Source organism: Copadichromis virginalis, linkage group LG1, assembly GCF_057382275.1.
Source record: "Copadichromis virginalis isolate Kocher_CV1m ecotype Utaka linkage group LG1, C_Virginalis_male_GT1.1, whole genome shotgun sequence".
Taxonomy (NCBI): Eukaryota; Metazoa; Chordata; class Actinopteri; order Cichliformes; family Cichlidae; genus Copadichromis; species Copadichromis virginalis.
In genome coordinates this window covers 19,253,718-19,281,423 of record NC_140618.1, presented here as the reverse complement: position 1 = coordinate 19,281,423, position 27,706 = coordinate 19,253,718, and the positions used below count along the sequence as shown (strand labels likewise).

General features: G+C 39.6%; 1 protein-coding gene across 3 annotated transcripts; it reads left to right on the top strand.

Moving 5' to 3' along the window:
- Positions 1–9,811: 9,811 nt before the first annotated feature.
- Positions 9,812–27,496, top strand: znf280d (zinc finger protein 280D). 3 transcript variants are annotated; one of them, XM_085453238.1, is made up of 17 exons: positions 9,812–9,931; positions 11,008–11,216; positions 11,319–11,418; positions 11,540–11,761; positions 12,323–12,397; positions 12,497–12,603; positions 12,760–12,947; positions 16,164–16,321; positions 16,414–16,514; positions 16,605–16,751; positions 17,196–17,330; positions 17,418–17,647; positions 18,930–19,070; positions 19,175–19,243; positions 19,327–19,442; positions 19,537–19,558; positions 25,869–27,496. In XM_085453238.1, the coding sequence occupies exons 1-17, from the start codon at positions 9,814–9,816 to the stop codon at positions 26,245–26,247; spliced, it is 2,517 nt and encodes an 838-aa protein (XP_085309364.1). In that variant the 5' UTR covers positions 9,812–9,813; the 3' UTR covers positions 26,248–27,496. The 3 variants fall into 3 exon arrangements, with proteins under 3 accessions (XP_085309364.1, XP_085309356.1, XP_085309372.1); XM_085453230.1 differs by having other exon boundaries at positions 19,534–19,558; XM_085453246.1 differs by lacking the exon at positions 19,537–19,558 and having other exon boundaries at positions 25,869–25,978.
- Positions 27,497–27,706: the final 210 nt, after the last annotated feature.

The window sequence follows — 27,706 nt, the reverse complement described above, 5'->3', positions numbered from 1 at the left end:
CTGTTTCTGTCTGGTCTCTCTGTACAGTCTCCATGGTTTCATCCAAGTCTCCATCTTGATGTTTGGTGTTCTCATGTTTTGATTACTCCCCGTTTTATTTTGATTGCCCCTCGTCTCTTGTGCACTGTGTTAAGTCTTCTTCCTTTGTCTTGTTTTACTCCAATTAGTTTCAGCTGTGTTCCCATCTGTCCAATAATCTGGTTGGTGTGTATGTATTGTCTGAGTGTCCCTCTGACCTTTGTTACTTCTTCCGTCATGCCTTGTGCTCTCTCACCTTGCTTCATGTTTAATGAGGTTGAATCTTTCCGTCTTTATTTGAACCTGCACAGCATTTCTATTCCTTGTCCCCTATCTCAAATATCCCAATATGTGGTCTACAGAGTGGTCAGCGCTGTGAGGTCTACGCAAGTCTTCTACTCTGTACAACAGACCTGAAGAGATGCAGAAAGTGGTTAAAGCTCATTCACGACCTCAAATTTGATGAAAGGTGGTATTTCATAATTTCCCCACTTGAACTATTCCCTTTAAAATTCTCAAGTCTATTTTGATATTGTCTTCCTTATTTGGGAGAGCAAGAACACCCGAACACATCTGAGTCAGAAGGTGGCACGTGCATGTGGGATGCTAAGGTAAATAAATGCATTTGGAGGCTTCAGAAATTGTAAAATAAATAAATAAAAATAGAAGTGTTGTGTGCTATGATTGGTGCAAACCAGTTATCAATACTTCAGACCCTGAAAAAGTCAGTTTTCAAAGAAATTTTTTATGAATATATATGAAGAAGTTAAGGATTGTCACCCGTATTCTACTCATTCACTTTCAGAAAAGTTCATATTAATTTAAGCAACTTTTGAATTTCTACCTTGTCAAGTTTAATAGTGTAAAAGTTCAGAGAGAGCTGAATACCAGCAAGCATTCTCCAAATACCTCCAGTGATTAGTCCTGTTAAACGATCTTGCAGGTTTTGTGAACTGCTGTGGAAGACGTTTAACATGATGACATCATAGCTGACATTATAGCCAAAGAGCCAGATGAGTATTGGAGGGGGATAAAAGAATATTTGTTTTAATAGTTTTTATTGCACCAGTCCTTAAGGCACATCACACTGTAAGGTAAATCCCCAGCAGTTTTTTCACTTCCTACACTATTTGTCATTCAGAAAATAATTGTATTAAACATACCTTTCTAACCTACTGCCCTGAATGAGCCTGATAATTCAGGTTAAGCTTTAAATATACTAAGAGTCATTAAAAGCTTAATAAGTACTCCGGTAACATTTTTCATACACAAAAATAAATATAACAGAACAATTAAGTAATGAAAAAGGGTTTAAAAGCTTTTTTTCACGTGAGTAGTCTTGCAAGACCAAGTTGTCGGGTCTATATGGTGCTATGCTAATCCTAACCTTAATGTCACAGGCAAGCAGGGATCACGTGACTGGCATGCTGACTTACAATGAATGCTGCTGTGTGTGTGTGTGTGATGTGATTGATATCCATGCTTGTAACTGCTACATTTAAACTTAACCTGAATTAGACTTCTTAGACCAGAGTTCTCCTGGGCAGTGGGTCTCAAAAATGAAAAATATTGAAAGAAGGTAGGTCAACAAAAGCTTTTTCAAAGGAATATATCTTGAAAAGTGAAGCTAAAACCTCAGAGAGAGGACTATGTTTTTCCAAACTATGAACCATTCAATTTTGAGGCAAACTGGGGACCCACATTGATTTAGGATGGAGTGACCCACAGGCCCATGAATGCCACCTCTGGGAGACGTTTCCTGGAATCATCCTTCTTACAACTCTTTCCATTCCTTGTTTTTTGGAGGCATCTTTACACACTTCTTAAAATAGGCTGAACATCTGGACCTCCATTTCATGGAGGATAAAACTTCTCTTGAAGTTCAAGAGGTATGCCTGCACCTGAAACAAAGAAAATAACTGTTTTTAATTGCTTTATAAAAACAAAACAAAAACAAAAAACCCAACAACTGTACTTTAAACTCTGACTGCCTCCACTCTAAATTAATGATAATATATACAGATGCAATAGAAATGCTCTAATAATGGTATTAGGCTCAGTCTAACAGTTTAAAGTCAGCTGCCTTAATATCCAGAAATGGAAAAGTTGGGCTACTTTTTCCTTTTCTAAGTAATTTGCTTCTGGAAGGTTAGTAGTTCTAGTTCTTGTTTGTCTTTCCTGCCGGGTCATCACCAGTGTAAATTATCTGCCTCCATCTAACCCCTCCTTTGCCTTCTCCTCTGCAACAACAACCCTCTACATGTCCTCCTTCATCCATGAACATTCTCTATGGTCTTCCTCTTTTCCTCCTACCTGGCAGCGCCATCTTCACCGTCCAACATTTTCACCATCCCTCCTCTGCACATGTTTAAACCTCTGTCCCTCTGCTACACTCATTTCTAATGCTGTCCATCTTGGTTACTCACAATAAAACTCTTAAAATCTTTAACTCTGTACGATCCTGTCTGACACTCTTCACCCCCAGAACACCTTTGACGTACTCATCCACCCAGCCTCTACACCAGAGAATGGTTAGTTGTTTGCAGATCCAAATGGAGAATGCAGGAGGGGAAGGTTAAGCAACGATAGACTATAAAAAATAAAACATTAAGGCAGAATCATGAAAATAAGCAGAAACTGACACTAAAGCTTAAACTTTTTAAAATGTGGCAAACAAGAAAAAAACAATAACAAGCAAACAGAATATGAAATAATAGCAAGAATTCAAAGTTTATAACAGAAAACCCAAGGACTGTGACTTTACCTTACAGCATGGTAGAACAGTCAAGTCCACATCCCAACACTCTTCACCTTGCTTCCCTTCCGCCTGGTCTCCTGCAGAAACAATATATCTGCCTTCCTCCTGTCCATCATATCAGCTAGCTAATTTTAAACACCCTACTCTCACCTCCGTATACCTACCTTTCCTTCTCTCTTGTTGCCTCTTCCCCATAGCCTATGTGGTTAGAAAAATACATGGAGTACACCAAAGGTGGAGGATTCTTTGTGATGTAGAAGCAAATTTTATTTTGGGTCTGCATTTTCAGAGGCAAGATATGAAGACTCATATGTACGTTTAATATTGGTACTCCTTCACCAAAGGAGTAAAAACGAGAAGGAACAACACAACGCCACCAAAATAAGAGTAAACACCAGCACAGTAGCCCTTCCCACATTCAAGGGTTGCAGAGAAAAAAGTTTTAAGAGCGATGCTGAAGTTGCCTGCTTTCTGCTTGAAAGCTAAGTTAACAAGTCAGTGCAAGTGTTGTAGCAGATATGAAGTTTAATGGGTAATTTCTCAAAAAAAAAAAAAAAAAAAAAGTCTTACAGCCATACAACAATGTGGGGGAGAAAGGGACCATCAGGTTATGCCAAAGAAAAACAACAAGAAAACATCGAAGAAGAAAAAAAAGTCTTAGTCCCCAGCTTACAAAATAAGCTCAAACATTACATGGGTGGCAACAACCTTCTTACCTGGTGTGTTTAACAGAAAACAGCCTACATGAGGAAATGTACAGGGTCCCCCAGACTTTAGACAAACAAAAGAAATGCACCAGAGCAGCTCAACACATGTGCCAAGCAACCCTAACCAAGGAGAAAAGAGCCCCCTCTAGCCACAGGTGAGTTTCCTTTTATAAGGGTGTCCTCACTCCCGGTTGGTCCATTCAAAGCCTCCTCCCTCTAATTAGGTGGAGATTCCCAAAATGACACCAGCCTGCAGTCTACCTTGGGAAATGGCTAGCAAAAGGAGAGGGAGAAAACAGGCAGTCTGCAGACACGTAACAGTTTTTTAAACATCTTTCATCCTGTGATGCTAGGATTCTGCGGGAGGGGTAAGAAAATAGAATTCAGTTGTTTGCAATCTCCTTACATTTGGCAGTAAGATTTTCCACAGTGTACCTTTAAAATTTTTGTAAAGTTTGTAATGAAGACCAACATGGATCAGTTATTTATATCATTAACCTTTTCCTTGCCCCTACTAATATACTAATCACAGATGAACACAGACATTTCCCTGCTGCAGTAGTTTTACTTACTACGTACTCTATTCATTATAATCAGAGACACTTTCATTCTCTGGGCTCTGTATTCTGGACAGGTGGGAGATGGATTTAACTGAGCCAGAGCAAATTTAATTGTACGTAGAATTCAGTTTTATTTATACTCTGCCAAATTACAGTATAAGTCATCAGAGGACAGCTTACAGTGCTACAGAGAGAAACTGAAGAAGTCCCTTGAGCTGTGGTGAGGGGAGAGCAAAGACTGAAATGAGGACCTTGATCTGAGAGTAGAATCTGCTGCCATGATGATAAATCTGCATCCCCTGATTTGAAAAGTGACACACAAGAGATTAGCACTGATGATCCCCAGTGGATATTGTCTACATTAAATTAAAATAAATGCTAAAAAATAAGAGGAATATAAATGTAAATGTGAACAGTTGTGTTGTCTGTCATTTCTGTCATTTCTGGATTCTCACAATGGTGGATATGAATATTAAACACGGCTGTAGTTTCAGATAACGAGGTCAGTACATGTATGAGTAATCCTTATGAGCCAAACACTTCAGTCTGTTCCAAACACTCAGATCCTGACGTTTTTTTTGTTCTTGTTGTTGTTGTTGTTGTTTCCCCAAATCTTGGCTCTGTAAAACGTCACAGAAGGCATAACCATAATATGGTCAGGATCACGGAAGCCCCTCCCAGTTGCTGATGAAAGAGGTAGCCAATCAGAAGAAAGTTTCTTTAAGGGAAAAGCATTAAAAGGCCTTATTTCCGACGGTACATGAACAGAAGGTCTGCATCTAGACCCAGCGTGAGATAAATAAGTAACAATATAAACTGCGAGTCATGCAAAGTATCCGTATTCAGTACCTAACTGTCTGGACAGCCTCTGCCTGTTGGCTAAGATCTGATCGGCGCAGCTGTTTCAGAATGATGTAACTGGCTATAAATTGGAAAATGCGGTGTTTTATTGATCATTTGCTTTCCCTGCTGCACCTACAAGATCTGTAATATCTCAAAGAGTCGACATGTGTCATTTTGTGTCATCACTGTATTTTATCATTTGCAGTTTTGAGCAGATGGAGATCACAGTGGATAAGAATATATTAAAGAGCTTTCTTGACTTGACTTGATAAACAGAGCGTTATTTTATGCTTTATTATGCTGTGTGCATCATGCATCACTTGATTCTATCAGCAGATCTGTTTTTAATCTAACGATCTGAAACAACTGCAGTGAGAGCTGCAGGAGCAGATGGCAGGTGTGGTGCAGTCTATGTACCATTAATTACTCAGAGGTAATTCAGGGCTTGTCAAAAAATGTTTCTTCAGGTAATACCGGGTAATCTTGTTTGTTTCTGGGAATTATTTTGATGAATAATTACTTTTCCATTACAAAACAGCTTTAAAGACAGCTTGTTATTAACCTGCAGTTAAATACACTTACAGATGTCATTAGAAGTTTGTATGCACTTATTTCTAATGCCACTAACAAGAAGTTAATAGGTCTCGGCCTTGCCAAGATAAAAGACGCAGAACCTTCAGCACCACCTATTAACAGATTTAAGGGAGTTTGTGTATATATTTAAGTTTGTATGTAAACTTTTGAACATATAAATTAGAGAAAATACGAGTGTGACTGTTCCTCTCCTTCCCGTCACAGCAGCTGCACCATGAGCTGCAAAGTCAATAAACTGACAACTAAAGTATGTAGAATAGCATTTTTAAATGCACAACATGTCAAACCTTGAAGCAGATGGGTCACGGCAGCAGAAGACCACACCGAGTGCCACTCCTACCAGGTAAAAACAGTTAACTGAGACAGTTCACATGGGCTCACCAAAACTGCACAATAGAAGATTAGAAAAATGGTGCCTGGTCCATTGAGACTCCATTTCCACTGCGATATTCAGATGGTGTAAATAGTATGAATCCTTATTGCCTTGATCAGTGGTTCAGGCTGTTGATGGTGGTGTAACCATGTGAGGGATATTTTCTTACCACACATTGGGAAACTTAGCTACAGCTGAGCATTGCTTAATCCCACAGCCTGCTTGAGTATAGTTGCTGACCATGTCCATGTACCCGATTTTTTGACGGCTGCTTCCAGGAGGATAACACGCCAATATGGACCACAATCACTGAGGAATGTTTCCTGCACCTTGTTGACCTCATGGCACGAAGATTTAAGGGTCTTTTAATGTCATCTGACATCATTTACTGTGTATATTTTTTACTTTAGTTTTTACCTCATTAAGATATTTGTCTTGTCATGTTGCATAGGAATTTCCTAAATGTGAGACAAAGTATATGTTGTTTTATTTTAATTATCTACACATCCCTTGATTACTTAGAAATATATCTAAAAGGAATGACTGAATAAAAATGCAGACCTAAACAAATGTTTATTTAATGTGTGCAAATGTGTCTTGCTGAGCTGGTTATTCCTTTGCAGGTGGAGAGAACTGATGGCGAGACCAGGAAGCAGTACATCACTGAAAGGAAGTTCCCAGCGAGGAGCACCGGGTATTGGTCCGCACACGCCGAGCTTTTCCGCCGCCTTTGGGCAGCGATACATCCCTTGGTGTGTGTGATGTGCACCCGCTCTTTCTGAAATCCGCCGTCCTCAGCTCAAGGACTGCCGAAACTGGTATGTAGACACAGCTTTTCCCCTAAACTGCGAGCTGGCAGTGAAAGAGTTGTGTTTAAGCACACGTCCTACCGGTGCAGGCTTTGTCCCAGAAAATGTGTGCATGCTAACCGATTCTGGCTAATGTTATGAGGCTTTGCTCGATGACCGGTTACTCTTGCAAAATAATGATACAATGATCTGACAGTACACTGTGCCGCAGCTCTAAAATCTGATTTTGCATTTAATGCTCTAATATTGTGGCAGACTGCAGCGGCCGAAGAGCAGGAGCAGCACTAGAAAACTGGACCTTAGCATTAGCTCTGCCGCTAGTGAAAAGAGACATTAACGTCAAACAGCGCTGCTCGCTATGAGGGAGCTAGGCTAACATGACGTTAGCTGTTCTGTTGTTGAATGTAGCACACAATAATGTCTTCATTTACTCTACCTGTTTTCATGTGTTTATGAAATGTGCACTGAGGTGAGCTCGCTTAAAATTAAAGACCTTTGTGCATTTGTGCATGCAATTTCAGTTAGTTGTTTGTCGCTATAAAAGCGTTCAGGCCCAAATAAGTAATGCATTAAAACGCGAGGCATTAGTATGACTATTATACAATAGAAACTGAGCACAGCTACACCAGCAGGCAGTGTTGTCACCGCCTTAACGTCAATTACACAGCTTTGTAAAACCTTCAGTTTATAAAAGCTCCTTTTAGGGTCTCCACAACACAAAAAACCAAAGCACTGAGACCCAGTTTAAATCCTGTTCACCAATAATCACTGTAAATAATCAGGGGTTTGTACTGTAGGGTAAAAAAACGGTAATGGTACCCACTAATGAGATTTTTCCAGATTGAAAATAACCTGAAGCATGTTTAAAATTTGTTTTTTTTGTTGTTTTTTTAAAGTCATGTATTCAAAGCAAAAATAAATAAATAAAAATCTAAACAAACTGGCCAAACATTGTGCGCCATGAAGTGAAAGTGATGCCATTAGGGCTGCAGCTATTGATTACTTTAGAATGGAGTAGTATATCGATTATTCCATCAATTAATCAAGTAATCGAATAAGAAATACTTTTGTATTATTAATGAGAAATAATAAATATCAAAAAGATAAAATAAAAAAAATTCACGTCTTACCTTTACTCTGTCTTCTTAGAAGGCTTTCTAAAATTAATCGGAGGCAAGTTTTAATGCAGCTGAAAAAAGACACGATGTTGCAGATGTTAATTCATATTAATAATAATTCTGTGTCTGACCTAACAACCCTCAGGTCAGTGGCTCAGAGTTTAATGGCCCTTTTACATTTTAATTGGCTTGTGAAGAAAGCTTTTATTTTTAAACATTAATGCAATTTAATGAATAAAATATTTTATATTATTTCACTTTTAGTCTGAAAAATGTTATGAAAGCCTTGGAATAAGTATGGTCTCGTGCACCCCATACCCCCCTTTAGACTCACCCCTGTTTGCTGCAGGTATTGTTTCCATGTTAAAAAAAAAAAAGGAAAAAAAAGCTGTATAATTTAACCAGTCTTGTATCAGACTAACTAAGTCACTAAGTTAACAGTTTATCTGCATATTTTAATACTTCTGGAGATTTATTGTAGAAATAAGCGGCGGTGGATGGATAAGCTACAAAGTTTGCTTTTCTTCACGTCCGGTGTCAAATGACTAATCACATACTGTATAATATTTAGGTACCTGTGTTTATGCGCCAGTGGCTGGTTCAAATTATGGCATCGGCCCCTTATTGTGGCACCCTCAGATGCAATGAAATGCCATGCAATTTGAGGGCTGGATCAAATTGTGGCATCAGCCTCTAACTGTGGCACCCATGGTGGAGGCTTACCATGTCATTTAGGGGTGATGCCATGGCTGCTTAGACTAATACCTCAATCTGTTGCGGCGTTTGGGGTGATGCTGTAGCATATGGAGATGATTCCGTGGCATTTTGGGGTGGTGCCGCACACTGCCAAGGCATTTGGAGAGGATAAGTCAGAATTGTTTAAAACCAAACCAGATGAAGTCATTTGTCTGAACTATGTTATTTTCTTTGATTCGTGATTTGGGTGTTTTCTTAGCTTTTTGTTTGATTGGTGTTAAATTGAAGTATTGAGCTAGTTTGTTGATCAGGTCCTTACGAAAGAGGATTAGGGCCACTGGGGGGGGGGGGAAAAGTGGGCACGTCTTTTTTTTTTTTTTTCTTCTTTTTCTTCTTTTCCTGAATTCGGTGAAAAAAGTCAGAATTCTGACTTTAATCTCAGAATTCTGACTTTTCTGACTCATTCCAAACCATGGCCAACCTAAAAACATTTCCAGACAACCACTATACATTGTGACATTCCAGTATTTCAAAAAAGCCACAGTAAAGACATTATTAAAAAAAACACACACCCACAACCACACAGCTGTGGCAGCTCAGCTGTTTGGACGAGGTATGTAATGGCACCGTCTCAAAAAGCCGGGATAGGTCGTGGCATCACCCTTAAAACGCTGTGGCATAACCCCAAGATGCCATGTCAAATGGTAGCATCTGAGTATACCACCAGTTTATAATCAATTTCTAATCTAAATTCAAGGAAATCCGTTTGAATACACAAAGTCTCTTCTTATTAAGTTTAAGAAATCTAGCTACTTAACATGTTGAGTAATCGATTATCAGTTCTACTAAAAGCAGTCCCACTCCAGCTAGTAAAGCCCTCATCAGGGGTCATTTATTTTATGCTCAGCTTGTTTATTCTTGTAGAACCGAGTGCTGACCAGCTGTATGCCAAATGCAGATTTTGCAGTTTTTTTGGTGCAGACTCAGGCACCGGATGCTCAGATTGCACACCTGAATCGAATTTCTCCCAGTAACCCGTTTTCCATGCATTTGCTGCAGCGATTCTTATCGTTACTTTTTTAATAGGCATAATCAGAAAAAGTAATCACAGGTAAAGATCAAATGCCTGTTTCGACAGTTTATCATGAAATACTTTGGGAACACCATTTTTGTTTGTTTTTTTTCTTTCAATAATTAGATCATCCAAGGATCTGTACCTAAGTGGGCCACCATCAGTGATATCTGTGTTTCTTATTTCATCTCAAAGTGGCTGATGGGAGATACGTGTGTTGTTTGCTGAAGCAGTAACTTTAATGTTTTTCTGTTGTAGGTCCACAATGTCCGAACTTTTTATGGAGTGTGTAGAGGAGGAGCTGGAGCCGTGGCAGAAACAAGTTCCTGAAGTTCACTTGATAGAAGATGATGACGATGAGCCCATCTTTGTTGGAGTGCTCTGTATGTTACACCACATTTTTAGAAATATAAAAACGTCTTATTTTATTGTTTAAACTTTAATGGCACCAATGAATGTATGATAATACAAAAACAGACTGGATTCCTCCACCAAAGCTGAAATTTACCTGGAGAGCTTCCCTGTGCCCAGATCCAGATTAGTTTGTTAAATATTCGGGAACATCCGCACAGTATCGCCCAGTTCTTAATATGCACTTGTAAATATAGGATAACTAAATGTCCACTTTTAACCATTTGGAGACAGGATAAAAGTCCTTTCAAAGAAATTTCTGGCACCAGATCAAATATTGTCTCTGACATGTAGAGCTGTTTGTCCTGCTAGATTGTTTTAGTTTACTCTATAGTACTCATTTATGCCATCAGGCATACAAGATTCATAGTTTTTTTTAAATAATTGGGTCGTGTTTTCTGGAAGGAGACGGTGACAATGTCTGTAAATTTTTGCCTCAGTACGCCACCCTGTACACCATCTAGTGAAGTTATGAGGAAGTAAATGTGTCATTGACAAAGCCTACAATGGGAAAAAAAGCTGTCACGAATAGATGCAGTTCTTTGACTCGTGATCTGAAGCATATCACATCATCTGTCAAACATGATGGTGGTAATGTTATGGCTGCCACGTATGACTGCCAGTAGAACTGAGTCGATGGGGTTTGTTGATGATGTTACTGCAGATTGAAGTAGCAGGATAAATTGTTGAACTGTGTACTCTCTGCTCAGATTCACCCACATACTGCGGAACTGATTGGATAGTGCATTATAAACTGTAGGCAGAGAAACCCACAAACTGCAAGTTGTACCAAACACAGTTCGGACGTATAAATGTCCCTATATTGTCCCAGCATCCAGAGGAGAAATAGCGTACATTTAATTTTCTGTAACTCGCTATTTTTAGTCAATTGCAGCTCATTACAGAAGTTGTTTTTCTAGGGTTTTTACTTGTTGTCCAGCAAGTTGCACATATTGCCTGCTAAAATTCTAAGTTTTCAATGCTTTGACTTTGTTTCTGGTTGTTGTTGTTGAATTGCCTATTTTTGCCCCCCTTAATGTTCTCACAGCGAATAACCAGAAGGATGGAAAGCCTTCTAACCCTCCGACTCCTCAAAGGAAAAGTGCAGCGAAACAAGAAGTAAAGTGCCCCCCTCCTCAGCCTGCTGTGGTCCCCTCACCAATAGTGCTGCCATTGAATATACCTGGGAAAACAAAGAGTATTGTACCAACCAGTCTGACAACAGTAACTCCACAGCCTGTTATTGTCAATAATCAGGTATTTTTGCATTTAAGTGTTTCTAAATACCAAAAAACTAAATGATAAGAGCAGGCAGAAGGAACAGAAGCTGATAAGGGTGATTTTTGTTTGTTTTTTCAGGGCTTTATTGTCACTTCTCCACAGTTAACAAATAGCAGTGACTTTATTGCCTCTTTTGGGGCCGCGTATCCCCCAAGACCATCAATTACAATCATTCCAGGTAAATCTCAGTTTAATATAGTAATCCTTTTGTGAGTAAATCTTCATTGCACTATATTTTGTTTGTTTATTTTCTTTAGTTTGAGTCTTGCAATGCCAAGTGCGTATCCTGTTGCTTACAGCTGGTCAGCAGCAGATTTTTCAGCAGGTCTCTCCAGCCACAGTCATACCTGGCGCTGTCCACAGGCCACAGGTGCAACAAATTAGCAACAATGTTGTGACACTGTCAAATGTCCAGAGTCCTGCTGTATACTCAACACAGCCTAGTCAGCTTCAACCAAACAGATCCACCTCACAACCTCTTCAGACCTTTTCTATGTCTGCAAAGGACACCAATAGCAGAGGTAACGCTCTAAAAGTTAGCTATTTTGCTTTTCCTGATTTTTTTTTTTTTTTTTTTTCTGCCACGTGTACATGTTTTGTAGTGGTGGTTCCTCATATTAAACACAGCCAAAGTTTCAGATAATGAGGTCCGTATTTGTGCAAATAGTCTTTATTAGTCAAAAGCTCTAGCTCACACCTTAATGAAGAGCAGTGAAATAGAAAAAAGTCAACTTTAAGGGGGGAGGAGATTAAAATGTATTGGTTCAGAAAGCGCAGGAATTGTTGGATTATTTTGATCTATGAATCATGTGAAGCTACTCTTGTAGAACTTAGAACATATAACTTTTATTGTCAGTATACAGTTGCTTGCACAGTGAAATTAAGTAGCAAGACCACAAAGATGAAAAAGTAAAGAAAACAATATACCTCTTCACAACCTCTTGCTGTGTATACCTCTAGTGTATGTTTATTGTAGAGTCTAGGGATAAAAATGTGGAACTGTGACCAAAAAAAACAACTGTGTTTTTAGCCTCAGGCAGCTCAATTATCTCAATTGTCAATTGTTTTACATTTCGGTACAGATCAGAGCTTACTGAAACGAGGACTGGCACCACAGGAAATGGACAACGTAGCAAAAAAATCAAAGCCTGACTTGTGTAAGTTTTATTGACAATTTTTTTTTTAAACTCAAAAAGATTCTAATCCAAGTTCCTGCTGTATTTTATTAAGTTTAACCTTCAGTTCCTTTTCTGTAGCACCACAAAAAGTAGTCATCAGAGTGGAAAATGGCATGGTAAAGAGAAAGTGTCCCAATTGTCAAGAAGAAATTCTCACAGAGGAAGCTCTAAAATATCACATGATGGTGAGTAAAACTCTGGTAAGAATATGTTATTGTCAAATGGGATTATATGAAATAATTATATAAAATAATGTTTTTAAAAGCCCGTCAGTTTTAGCAAACAATCATTCGTGTGTTGGTTTCCATGAAACATTAATATGTTTAATCCGTTTATGTCAGAACTGCCGTGCCAACGGAGGAAGCACAGCTCCAGCGGCCCTGAACACGAACTCAAACAAGCGCATCATGCTGGTCGCAGATTTCTATTACGGTAACTTTGAGGGAGACGTGCAAAAGAAGGAGGCACAGAAGACCAACACCACCTTTAAGTGCCAGAGCTGCTTAAAAGTTCTCAAGAATAATATCAGGTAGGAAAATTTGCTTTCATTCTTAAGTAGATAGCCATAATTTTTCTTTATGAATTGTCATTTTTCCCACAAAGAGTGCAGACTTCTTGCTGATTTCAGCATTTTGCCTTTGTAAGTTTGAATTATTTACATTATTTTATTGGTTCCTATTGGCTGGCACCACATGTAAAACAACAGGACGCAAATACACAGTAATTAAAGCATAATGAATGGTGCACATCCATAAATGTCAGCAATGACTTCGGCCACTTGCGCAAGTTACATGAAAAGCTCTACAAAGATTCCCCAAAAGTCTAAATCAGACCTTACTCCTTGATTGGTACATATGCCACTATATTAATATGCATAATATCCTCCTGAGAACTGAGGAAATTGATTTTATGATTTCCTGCCTCTTTGGAGCTTAAAGAAGCCACCCAAACATATGAGATATCATTGGAAGGGCCAGCATGTCCTCTGTGAGCACATCGGCACCTAGTAAGGGTAGCTCAAACAAGTCATAAGATATAGAAAGAAAACAAATGTCCAAAATAGAGGAAAAAATGAATAGGCTGGGTCTCAGGAGGATATAATGTACTATACATTTACAAATATTGGTTTGTTTTTATGTGTGTTTCCTTGTCACTAAATAGAAATTAACCAGCATATATTTGCTCCAAATAGCCATTAGATTGGGTCGTCGTGTTATTGTTTTATAGTAGTAATTGGGCTTCCTGCTTTAAGGAAGTCTGAGCAGCTCGGCTTACAGGTGGCTGCTCACCTCATAACCAGGCTAATCGCTTTCTGCTGGGGAACATCTGATTGTATTACAGTAATAAATAGGCAGGTTGGTCTAGTAGTAATTATTCAACTTTAGTATTCTGTTTTGCTCAGTAATAGGAAGGCATACGGATACTGATCTAAACTCCAATGGTATTGTTAATTTGTGGGAATTATATTTTGAAATCAACATTCCCTTCATGAAGGGGAGTAAAGGCAAAACCATCTGCCTTTTCCAACTCTAACATGGATTTGAATAAAGTATTAGTGAATATTTATGGTGTTTATTGACAGTGCTGTAGTGTTTGGCTTGTTTTGTCTACACACATAATGTTCAAAAACCAAACTGAGTTTTCAAGGACTTTGTGTCCAGTGCCAATAAAACAAAAGAGAGGATGGGGAGGGAGGTTATCTGCCTCTGCCCTAACTGCAGCTTTTGTCTCAGATGGATGACAGTATCTGACCATTTTCCCTCATGGGCGTAGAGATGAAAAATGACTGCTAGTTTAGGTGGCGTAAGAAGTGCTCCTTTGATTAAATAACTTTGCTTCAGAACAGTGGGGCAAAAAAAGCTTCTGTAAGCTGCTTTTAATGGGAGAACACATTTGTACTGCAACCACACTCTCACAGCGGAGGTCAGAGATCAGCCACATAAAAATTTCTATTAGGGGAGCTGAGGTAGCAGAATGTGCAGGCTGAAAAATGGGCCATGCCTCGTCAGGGCAGCAGTGGCAGGTAGCTGAGGAGGTGCTCAGTGCAGCCGTGGGGCACTGTATCATTAAGCAAAACAAAAATCTTTGTGTAATTGCTGATATTATAGCAGCCATTATACATGCTTAGAAAGTGAAGCGCGAGCAGAGCGCTTCATTCATCTTAAAAACCTTTGGGACCTGGATCCGGTGCATGTACACAGGCCATGAATATTTAATTTTTCCCCCACAAAGCTAAAGTTGATGCTGTTTTAGTGCACCTATTTTCTCTTTAAAGATAAATCGTGATCAAATTTGTTCAAGTCCGCACTTGTGTATTTATTTATTCAACCTTGAGCTGTTTGTACTGACCAAACGCAAACATTGTTATGATGAATGAATGGAAGGGCTGTGTGGAAAATACACTTAAATGTAAAGTAATAGCTCACCTAATAGTTTCTGGCTTATAAATTAATTCTTTAATGTAGCAGCTTTGAAAATGTAGGGCTTAGACAACCAGCAGTATACAGCTGTGGAGTAAGTTCAGTTAGCATGCACTGTAGCTGATCTCAACAGGTTTAAGCTGATCTTTAACTATTCAACAAATATATAAGTGGCCTGCCAAAATTTTCAATCAGTAGTACCAACACTAATATCTTGAAAATATATTTTTGTTATGGGTTAAATTTAACCAATTTAAATACATTTAAAACAGGGTTAATAATGAGCAAAAACTGAACTGTAAAGTCAGAACACCTGTTCATCATATAAAGTATATTTGTGAACAATTATAGAAACTCTTCCTTTCGTTTATAACCTGAAATGAACTTTTTTTAAATTAATTAAAAAAAAATGTTACTCTTAGTTTACTCACTCCACCTTTTGTTTCTTAGGATTCAGGATTCAATATTACAGGTGCAACAAATATAATAAGACATGAATGGGGGGGGAAAAAGTTTGACTAATGTTTTCATATAATTTAAAGTATGAAAAGCAATTATTAAGATTAATTTTGCATTCCAGCAGCAGGTGGTCTGGGCTAGAATGAATAAATACGGGTAAATGCATCCATTTCATACTTTCTAAGGTTTCAATCACACAGGGCTAGAGACCAGTTGGCAACCTCCAGTAACTTGGTAACAACTGGATGATGAGTGGTTGCTGGCTGTTGCTAGGGGATATCAGTTGTAATGATATGATGCTACATGAAAGCCTCATTGTGATTTCTTTGGTAATGAGCAGATTAACAAAAGTCGCAAAAGTCATGTCTGCAAACACTCAGCAACTACTCACTGATCTGTAACAAAGATGAAAACACGATGAAAACCAGAAACGGCCGTTTGCCTTATGAGCACAGTTGTGCCTCGACGCTAAAACCAAAAGGTTTCAAAACTTTTTCGATGAAGGCGATTGCTCTTTCTAGCCTGCTTCATGCTTTTCACAGGTTCAGTTCCACTCTGCAAATAATTAGTGTTTGCAGACAAGCTAGCATCTTTTATGGGCAAGCGATGCTAGCAACCAAAGCAATCACTAAGAATACATCTTTGTGACCAACTATTTGCGAACCAGTTGGGAACACCGATTTTTCTTAGCAACCTGTTCTGAGTGGTCTCTAGGTCTTTACTGAGGCCTGAATCGTCAGTTCAAATAAACGTCAGCAGTCTGTTCTTGATAACAGTTAAAAGCTGGCTAATTGTTCAAAGGCTGCCACATGCTAACGAGTTGGTTGACATTTCCGTGCTCTGTGTGTTTCCATTCTTCGCTGCAGGTTCATGAACCATATGAAACACCACTTGGAGCTGGAAAAGCAGAACAGCGAGAGCTGGGAAAGCCACACAACCTGCCACCACTGCTACCGACAGTACATGACCCCGTTCCAGCTGCAGTGCCACATTGAGAGTGCTCACAGCCCAATTGAATCCTCAAGTATAACACGATGATTCATGAAGCTCATTCTGGCTTTTTGGTTAGAAATTTATTTTCCATATCTGATTTTATTCTATTTTTTTCCCTTTTAGCCAATTGCAAGATATGTGAGCTGGCGTTTGAATCAGAGCAGGTGCTTCTGGAGCACATGAAGGGAAACCACAAACCTGGGGAAATGCCTTATGTGTGCCAGGTCTGCATTCGTCTTAGGGTTACAGTTTCTTTTAATGTGTGCAGAGAATCGGTGGCCAGTACTGAATTTGTGGTTTTACTGCTTCCACAGGTTTGCAATTACAGGTCTTCCTTCTTCTCTGATTTGGAGACACATTTCAGGAGCGTCCACGAAAACACAAAAGACCTGCTGTGTCCCTTCTGTCTCAAAGTTCTTAGAACTAGTCATATATACATGCAGCACTACATGAAACATCAGGTATGAAGCTAAGTTCACCCTCGGTTTGAGCGCCTTTCGGAAACAGATGTCAGTTTTAACTGCCGCAGTGCAAAATACAGTTTAGTGAATTCAGATTTTCTCCAGGAAATTTTAAACATTTACAGGCTTGGAGTTGTTTTTGGTTCCTGCCATTACCTCCAAGTTTGAATTGATTTAGGTGTCTGCCGAGCACACAAGTGTAATACATAAAAGCTTCCACAATAAAACCTGCTTCTCTTGCCCTACAAAGCAATAAATTTGGTTGAATTAGAACCAAAAAAAATTAATTGCCACTCTATTAATAGAAGTGAAATTAGTCTGTTTCGTACTTGTTAGACTCTTTCAGCGAATCCAAATGAAACATATCAGCTATTAGCCTCCCATAGAACCACTTATTAATCACATTTTTTTGTGTTTCTGCCCCCCCCCCCCCCCCCCTTTCAGAAAAAAAAGATCCATCGCTGTGGAAAATGTAGACTGAATTTTCTCACCTACAAGGAGAAAGTGGAGCACAGGACTCATGTCCACAAGACTTTTAGGAAGCCTAAAGCCCTGGAGGGCCTTCCTCCTGGTACAAAGGTCTGAGGCAGTCATAATAAGATCTGTGCTATTATGTTAAATGTTAAAGAAATATAAATTTGATCCAGTGTTGTGTTCTCACTGCAGGTGACCATTAGAGCTTCCCTCACAGGAAAGTCACCTGCACTGCCGGTGTCCCCTAAGCAACCTGGTTTTGTCGTCAGTACAGAAAGTCTGAGTGTGAATCATCCAATAAAACCTCATGTTACTGTATCTAAGTCTAAACCAACCACCTCAGAAACAGGAAAGGCAAAGATGCCTCAGAGCAAGAAGCAAAACCCTCAGTCCAAGCACAACCTGGCACTCAGGAATCTCAGGTTGGCAACTTTTTCACACAGAACTCAGGAGCAGACTCTAAAGATGTGCAGCATGTAAACATCAGTGAAGATCAATTTAGATTTCAGAGTGTTCTTTTTCAAAACTTCACTTGGTATGATAACATTAGAACTGCCACGAAGGTTCAGCCATTTCTTCATATCTGAAACTCGAGCTATTCAGGTCCTCTGGATTTCGCTCTTTATTTGCTTGGATTAGTTCACACTCTGGACTCTTGGCTCATTTCAGCTTCAGCTACGCTGCTTCGCACAGCCAACAGCCTGATCAATATCTCAGCAGTCCTTATTATAAAACTTTTCACAGACAAAGCCATCACAGACTTTCTTATTTCAGGATTTAATGTGACCCATGTCTACCTGTTGTAGCTGTGTGTTGTCACCAGGGGGCGGTGTCAGATGTGTAAAAAAAAAAAAAAAAAAAAAAACATCTGCTAATGTTGGCTATTGTTCCTCCTCTGCTTGTGGACTGCTATTCGTTTTCTTGTTAAAGACAGCTTTTTCCAACCAATCAGTTTTTGACATTTTCATGGCATCATTGCATCATTGCATCAATTGCTCTAGTTGTAGTTGTCTCTTGTTGGATTACTTGTTCCTGCGTTCCACTGTAGGTGGTGTAAATAAATACATTTGGACTCTTTTAAACTATTGTGAAGTCGCAAACGTTGAGCCCTTAATACAATTTGAGCTGATGCAAATTTATTAAGAAGTTAAATATCAAGACCCTTTAAAATGACTGTAGTCTTTAAATAAATTAAATGTTTACACTGCAGTCTTCACTAAAGTGCAGATCATTTATCTTAATGACACAATGGGTCTTTTGCATGTGGTTAAAATTGCACCACAACCACTAACATGGAGCCCCACCTCTTGGGTATCCAAGGCAGGGTGGGAGCAAATTAATGGAGGTTATTAAAGCCCCGCAGTACACAAAATAAATGACTGTATTTCCAATTAATTTTCTGGACACTCTTCATTAGGCTGAGTAAAAATAACATGGAGTATAGCAGGATTTCTGTCTTTAAAAAAAATTAATGTGTGTGTGTGATATTTGGCTAATTAGGCTCAGTAATCAACAGCGATTTGCTGGCTTCAGTCACATTATTTGGGCTTTTAAGCAGATCAGAAATAAGATGATGTAGTGGTACAACAAGTCGGACTGTACAATTAGAAAGCTACAGACCTCTCAGCAGACAACGCATCATACTAATGAGAAATTCAAATCATCATTAACAGTATCTTAAAGTGTTACATTTTGTGCTTTCAGTGCTAGCGGAGGGATTTACACATGCATCGAATGCAACGCACACGTGGACGACTTTTTCTCTCATTTCCCAATGGTTTCCAGTTGCGGCGCATGCAAATATCGCACAAGTTGCAAAGTTTCTATCGGGAATCATATGATAAGGTCAGCAAGACCCTGATTTCCATTGATATTTGAGTGACTTTTAGCATCTGCTGACTTTTTTTATGACAAAACTTTCTTTCTTTTAAAAAAAAAAAAAAAATCAGATTTCACAGCACCATCACCAAGAACAGATTTTTGAAAATGGATCACAAGAAAAATTCATTGGCCTCAAAGTAAGAGTACTTCTCAAGTTATACTTTCACTTGGCAGTAAATCTGAGTTAAAATAGTAATAAAATTTCTTCTTCTGTTTTCAGGTTCACGTTGGTTTGTCTCAACTGTGACCTTCTCGTCGATGCATCACGTGGCGACCTGATGACCAAACATTTAAACGATCGGCCGAATCACGTATGCAAAGTCATAGCTGAGAAAGGTTTGTGTTTGTCTTTCACTACCGCTGGAGTCATGGCCAGTGTTTAGTTTCACACGTTGCTTGAAAAAGTTGTTTCTTGTTTTTAACCCAGCAGATATGAAAGCCAAAGATCGTGTGTGAGTAGAAACCGCTCCCAACATTTACATGTTGTGATTTGTAGTGAATCTCTGAAACACACTGAAGACCTAAAGAAAATGCACTAAATACTTAAAGGGGCACTCTTTTCAATTTATAGTTTGCTTTCATGAAGTTGAACAACTTGCAACAGACTTTAACAGATTAAAATATAGTCAAAATAGAGACATAACAGAGATTGAGATATCTGTATATCATACACCTCGATTAACTCCAGCGTCTGCAAAGGTAGAATCTCTTATATTCTGTTATTCAGTCCTGTTATACTTTATACAAAACTGAAATAACCTCACAATTACATGAATCGTGGACAATAGTAACTGACTTGCTGTGGAGAATAATTCAGGGCTGAATATCTGTCTGTGTAGATGTTATCAAAGAGGTTAGGGGAAAAAGAGGTTTGTTAGAACTTTTTACCGTCATAAACGACATCAATTCATCCAGATTTGTGAATGTGATAACTTCAGAACAAAGTGATGTAGGATCTTCAAATTGATACCACAGGTGTAGTTACTAAAACTCTCAGACAACTTTGAATCTCTTTAAACTCATAGTTAGGGTCAGAGGTCAAATTTTCTGAAACTCTTGCAAATACGATGCGATAATCTGCTAGGAGGCAGAGGGATACCACTGGCCACCATCAGCATTTTTTATTGTGTCTGCAGTATTTGGCCTGCATGTGGTCATTTTATTTGAGACAATAACCTTCAGTAACCTTACAGTGTTATAACTGGTTACATTGCAGCTTATGTAATATCCCTCTCAACTAGTTGCATCAGATGGTTGAGTTTGGTTCATTCAGACGTTTCTTCCTGTCATCAAGTACTTCCTCAAAATAGGTCTTTTGACTGCTAAATTTTATAGTTAACATTTTAATATTTACACTGGACCTTAATTTGATACATTTTGTATTTACTGTCTTTTGCTTCTGAAGTTACATTGTGTGTGAAATGGAGTCTACACACACAATCCACGCTCTCTATAGTGAATGTTTGCAGGTGCATCTTTGAGGATGGAATTAGCAGAAAGATATACGATACAAATGCATTGGATTTTTTTGATTTTTGTGAGATAGATAAAATATGTGAAGTTTAAAATTTATAAATTACTTATTTGGAAGTGTGTGTAAGTAATTTTCAAATAATCAAAACTTGACACATGATACTCATTAAAACCAAAAACTACTGTTTGTGAGGACTGTATACATGACTCTGACTCTTTTCACAGCATTAGTCTTTTTTTCCCCAAACCTGAAAAAACTTGGTGGATGCAGCAATTTAAAAAAATAAAATAAAATCCTGCAATTTACACTTCTTCCACTAATGCACAAAGCTGCAAACATTGCAGCTTTATTTACAGCTCAGTCCAGAGCGGCTGTTTCATGGGACCGACAGGCGTTACTGAGGTCTTACAGTAGGCCAGGTCACTGATGAGGACAGTGTAGCAAATTAAGGCCTAAAACCGAACCAACATGCTCCGTCTTGTGATTTGTGACTAATAAACATGTGGACGTAGGAGTGCCCCTTTAAGATGACTTAGTAAAACATTAAGAGGCAAATTTATTATTAATAAGTGTGTCATATCTATAGATAATAGGGGTGCAACAATACTCGTATCGACATTGAACCGTTCAATACAGTGCTTTCGGTTCGGTACACATACAGTGGGGCAAAAAAGTATTTAGTCAGCCACCGATTGTGCAAGTTCCCCCACCTAAAATGATGACAGAGGTCAGTAATTTGCACCAGAGGTACACTTCAACTGTGAGAGACAGAATGTGAAAAAAAAATCCATGAATCCACATGGTAGGATTTGTAAAGAATTTATTCGTAAATTAGGGTGGAAAATAAGTATTTGGTCACCTCAAACAAGGAAAATCTCTGGCTCTCACAGACCTGTAACGTCTTCTGTAAGAAGCTTTTCTGTCCCCCACTCGTTACCTGTATGAATGGCACCTGTTTGAACTCATCATCTGTATAAAAGACACCTGTCCACAGCCTCAAACAGTCAAACTCCAAACTCCGCCATGGCCAAGACCAAAGAGCTTTCGAAGGACACCAGGAAAAGTATTGTAGACCTGCACCAGACTGGGAAGAGTGAATCTACAATAGGCAAGCAGCTTGGTGTGAAAAAATCAACTGTGGGAGCAATCATCAGAAAATGGAAGACATACAACACCACTGATAATCTCCCTCGATCTGGGGCTCCACGCAAGATCTCATCCCGTGGGGTCAAAATGATCATGAGAACGGTGAGCAAAGATCCCAGAACCACACGGGGGGACCTGGTGAATGACCTGCAGAGAGCTGGGACCAAAGTAACAAAGGTCACCATCAGTAACACACTACAACGGCAGGGAATCAAATCCCGCAGTGCCAGACGTGTTCCGCTGCTGAAGCCAGTGCATGTCCAGGCCCGTCTGAAGTTTGCCAGAGAGCACATGGATGATACAGCAGAGGATTGGGAGAATGTCATGTGGTTAGATGAAACCAAAGTAGAACTTTTTGGTATAAACTCAACTCGTCGTGTTTGGAGGAAGAAGAATACTGAGTTTCATCCCAAGAACACCATACCTACTGTGAAGCATGGGGGTGGAAACATCATGCTATGGGGCTGTTTTTCTGCCAAGGGGACAGGACGACTGATCCGTGTTAAGGACAGAATGAATGGGGCCATGTATTGTGAGATTTTGAGCCAAAACCTCCTTCCATCAGTGAGAACTTTGAAGATGAAACGAGGCTGGGTCTTCCAACATGACAATGATCCAAAACACACCGCCCGGGCAACAAAGGAGTGGCTCCGTAAGAAGCATTTGAAAGTCCTGGAGTGGCCTAGCCAGTCTCCAGACCTCAACCCCATAGAAAATCTGTGGCGGGAGTTGAAAGTCCGTGTTGCTCGGCGACAGCCCCAAAACATCACTGCTCTCGAGAAGATCTGCATGGAGGAATGGGCCAAAATACCAGCTACTGTGTGTGCAAACCTGGGGCCCGTTCTTCGTACGTCGCTTACTACATCCAAGATCAAATGACACATCCAAGATCAAATCATCGCGCTAACCGTGAGCTCGCTAATCCGGTTCCCCGAACACACCTGCTGTTGACGATTACTACAGCTGGACGCAGGAATGTGACATCACTGGGTGTCGTAAAAGGGGCTACGCATCGATAGTAGAAACATTGATCGGCAACCCGCTGATTGGTCGGCGAAAATGTCCAAGGGGCGTGCTCGGTATTTTCCGGCAGCAGAGCAAGAACCCATGAGTGAGGGATTTCAGGAGTTTCAGAGTTTAATTAAAACGCAAGAGAACACTGCAAAGGCTGCAAAAGCAAGGAGAGAGGGCTGGCAGAAAGTTGCTGACAAATCAAACTCGTAGGTAATTTAATAATAATAATAATAATGGATTGGGTTTATATAGCGCTTTCCAAGGCACCCAAAGCGCTTTACGATACCACTATTCATTCACTCCCACATTCACACACTGGTGGAGGCAGCTACGGTTGTAGCCAGGCTGCCATATCGCGCCATCGGCCCCTCTGGCCAACACCAGTAGGCGGTAGGGTAGATCTATCATATGACACTATATTGTCCAATATCATATGGCATTATATTATATTATAATATGTTATATTATATCCCCTTTCACATTAGAGCCACAACAGGACCCACAAGAACATGGGAACAAGTAAAAGTGGAATACAGGAGTATTCTACAGAATGGTAATATTTATCTCTTAGATTGCTTTGCGTCTCTTGGCAAGGTAATACTGGCCTGTAATACTCTGTTAGTTTGTTCATAACAGCAACCAAGAAAAGGGCAGAGGAAAAAAAGACAGGTGGTGGTCCTGCACCCCCTTGTCAACAAGTTGGTTAAGTAAATAATACCCTCACGGGAATATCGATATCTCTCTATGAGCACACTGTCGCGCTGAGCTAAAGGATCCTGTCTGTCCCGCAATATACGCTGAATTCTGAGGACTCTCCTTATCAATCTTGCACCTTCCGCAATGGGTTGGTCGCGTATACGGACAGGACATGGCTGCGACAGGCTTCCCAAATCCACCTTCGCTTTTATAGCCGTGGTCTCTCATCTTGATTACACGAAGTAATTTACAATTACTACTCTGAAATATGAATTACATCTGTAATAATCACATACATGTAATAGAATGTTAATAGTACATTTCCCTTTTTTAGGAAATGACCTGTATGTATCTGTGTGACATCAATAAAAGGATCAAGTGCTGCATTATCTTTAGTTACATTGATAATATTTATTTATGGTGAAACAGTGGAAAAATATCGCTGTTGCTTTCGTATAAATGAAGCGGACATACCTGCGTGGCCGCGATCTAATCCTGTTTACATAAAGTAAACCTGCTCCCGAGCAGGTTTACGCTTACGGCTCTGTTGCTATGACAGCAAGTCCCGGATGAGCTTCGGGGAACCGACTGATCCAGGATCACGCGAAATCGTCAACAATCTAATCCGGCTAACCTACTTAGCGAGGTACGAAGAACGGGCCCCTGGTAAAGACCTATAGTAAACGTTTGACCTCTGTTATTGCCAACAAAGGTTATGTTACAAAGTATTGAGTTGTATTTTTGTTATTGACCAAATACTTATTTTCCACCCTGATTTACGAATAAATTCTTTACAAATCCTACCATGTGGATTCATGGATTTTTTTTTTCACATTCTGTCTCTCACAGTTGAAGTGTACCTCTGGTGCAAATTACTGACCTCTGTCATCATTTTAGGTGGGGGAACTTGCACAATCGGTGGCTGACTAAATACTTTTTTGCCCCACTGTATGTATCGAACAATACAAAATCTTTTATTTATTTTATCAACTTTTCTTCTGACGATGCTGTCTGTGTTGAGCGCTCAGTGGATCTGCGTTCGACTACTGAGCAAGCTAGCAAGACAGAAGCTAAGTTCGTTGCAACATGGCAAATTGAACCTCCCCCACCCTCATTCAGATCTGGCGTTTGGAACTATCTTGGTTTTCATGTGAAGCATGACCCTGATGGACAAAAGTCATGGACAAAAGTAAAACAGTGTGTCGGATGTGCCACGCAATCAGGGCTGGACTGGGACAAAAAAATACCTGACTTCTTACCTGAAGTTCAGTTCCTCTGCCACTATGACCGGCGGCCGCCTCGGGTCTCTCCTCCTCTTGCCTCCCCTTTCCCTTATCCACCTGCTGGCCTCCACCACTTGCTGATGTTGCTAAATCTGTGGAAGCTATGCCATAGCTACCGCCAAACAATTCAGTTATTTTTACACATTTGGCAGCGTCTGCCTGAAGGGCTTGTTTCTTTTTGGCCCTAATTTTTTTCTGCACCTCCTTTCCTTTTTTTGTTCTCCATTTTCTTTAGTTCGTCTATAAGATTGCTAAACAAGGGGGAGGGTGCATCCGACCTCCTCGGCTGTAATTGGTCCAGCCCAGAGTCGATCATGACCAATTGGCCGATCCAACACCTTTCATTATTTATACCCTTCCAAAAAAAAAAAAAAATCGATCGGCCCATAAAAACAAAAAATCGCCAGCCCGATGGCCAGTCCAGCTATGCACGCAATGCTCAATTGGTGGGAACTAGTGCGTTAGCGCAGTTAGCTTGTTGACGCTGTCCAGCCTTGCGCATGGGGCGATCTGCGGTAACTTGTTAAGGGAGATTTGCCGCGTTATGGCGTTAATGTCATTTTAACGACATTAACGCTGACAGCACTAGTGGGAACACAACGAATATGACTGCACATTTACGCCAACATCATCTTAGTGCAAAGACAAGTGGAAGCAGACAAAAACAACAAGCACGCATGCTACAAACTTTACCCGAGTCATTTAGACAGCCGTTAGCACATGATTCTCCTTATGGGGACCTGATATGTTTAATACGCTGCTGAGAATAAACCCCAGAAGAAGCTATAGTATAGCTTTTATTTTGGAAAGAGCCATTTCTCTGTAATAAACTCTCTTTGCCAAAGATGAGTGATTTCTTGATCAGATGGATTTTTATTATTTTGTTGTTTCAGCAACATTAAATTTAAAAACTGTACTTTTGAGTTAAAATATATATTTATAATTTTAATAAATGACAAATTAAAAAGGCATGAACTTTTTTTTTTTTGTATCGAACCGAACCGTGAATTTTGTGTATCGTTGCACCCCTAATATATAACTGTTCATGAGTAGGTTCATATTTTTTTAAATTGTTGGTAGAAAATGCATGTTAGCTGAACGTCAATCTGAAGTACGTCGTTATAATGCCGTCTTCTTCCCTTCACACAGGCAGCTCATCGTGGGGCAGCCAGCCAAAGTCCAAGTGTACGTCTTGACAGCCTCACCTGCTCAAAAACCAAAGGAAACGGACCCAAAACAAGCTGAATGTGTCTCATCTGGAGGTGCAGCCATCGGCACTGTTGACAAACCAGAATTAGAGTCGCCGTTACCAGCAGGAGATCAGAAGGAGATTTCCACAGGAACAAGTGTTATCCAGGCTTCCTCTGAAGATGACTCAAAGACGTCGGTGCTGCCCGCTTTACCGTCTTCCAGCACACCTGACCTCTGTGACGAGATCTCAGAGAGCAGAGATGAGGAAGATCAGCGTCCCGACTCTGTGTCTGCGGCAGAGAGTGCGACTGTGGACCAGCAGTCTCAGTCAGATTAAACCTGTACAGACTAACTAAACAATGACTTCCCGTTATTCAGAAAACACCTCACCAGTGTACTAGATGTAAAACGTCTTTATATTTGTGAATAAAAAAAAAAAAAAAAAAAAGTAGATCCAGTAAAGTTTTATTTACCCTGCAAAGTTGATCAGGAGTATTCCCACTAAATATTTTTGATTCTTTTGTAAGATCCTCCCAACACACAAAGTGTCTGGCGCCCTGCCGGCCTAAAGAGGGCAGTGATTGTCAAAAAATGTTGACACATAAATTTGTCAAGACCACCAGATTTCCTTAAAAAGAAATCCCACTTCCTGGCACAGAATGCTCAAATTACTTATACCTAAATTCTGCATGTAGTCCTCCTAAAAATTTGCCTGCAAAAATATTGTAATTACTGAATGTTTAAGCAGCTTGGGCCCATCCATAGGTTTTCCTGGTGTTTTGTATTAATTAGGATAGGAGGAAGAGGATCAAGGAAGTGAGAGGCAGTCAAAGTGTTTTGGGTTTTTAATGTGTGGTTGCTACTATTGTGTATGTGCTTTTTATTTCCTTTCATTTTTTATTTGTAACGAACCTCAAAGCTGCTCCCTTTATATAGAGTCAGGTTGCTGTGCAGCAAGTGTAAAAATGTTAAAGTGATGTAGCACATATTTACCTTGATCACCTGCTGGTTTTAAGTAAGTTTATCAACACTAAGACATCTGATTTAAACCATTAGGAAAATACGTGGAATGTTTTTTTTTGGGGGGGGGTTCCCTCCCCACATGGAAAGTGATCTCAGCTCTGAAAGGTTTGCGTTTTAAAGGTGAACATAACCTGAATATTTTAGCATTGAGTGAAAGATTAGGTAGATTTCACTGTGTTAACAGAGTTGACAGATCCAGCTTATAAAATAAATACCTTTTGGATTAGGTACTAGATGGGTTTTGATTTACAATTACTGAGGGGGGGGGGATCTGGAAATATTTTTTACAATACTGTGTGTTTGTTTTACTTGGCTTGAAATGTCAGAAGGTTTGTTTAAAAAACAAAAAAACAAAAAAAAGATCTTTCACTTGTACAGTACAGCAAGTTTGTAAATGCATCTATGTCTATTAAGGCGCTATAAATGTACCCCCATCCAACCTGTTTTTAATACATTCTTATAAAACTATGGTTCCCCTTAGAACACATTTTCCTCTGATCAACATTCTTGGCTTAGATCCAAGTGTTCCTCTTCTTTGTTATGTAAATAAATCTTTAATACAAGCCAGTTTGAGTGTGATTTGTTTGTTGGCCACATACACCTCTTTTAATCAAGGAAATATTTTGATCTTGAAGCTAGTGGTGAGATTTCTTTAGGAGGAAAACTAAAAAGCCATACTTGGAAAAAACATTTGTAGTCACTTTGGTCAGACTTGTTACTATGAGCAGGGCTGGACTGAGACAAAAAATTGGCCCTGGCATTTATGGTTCTCA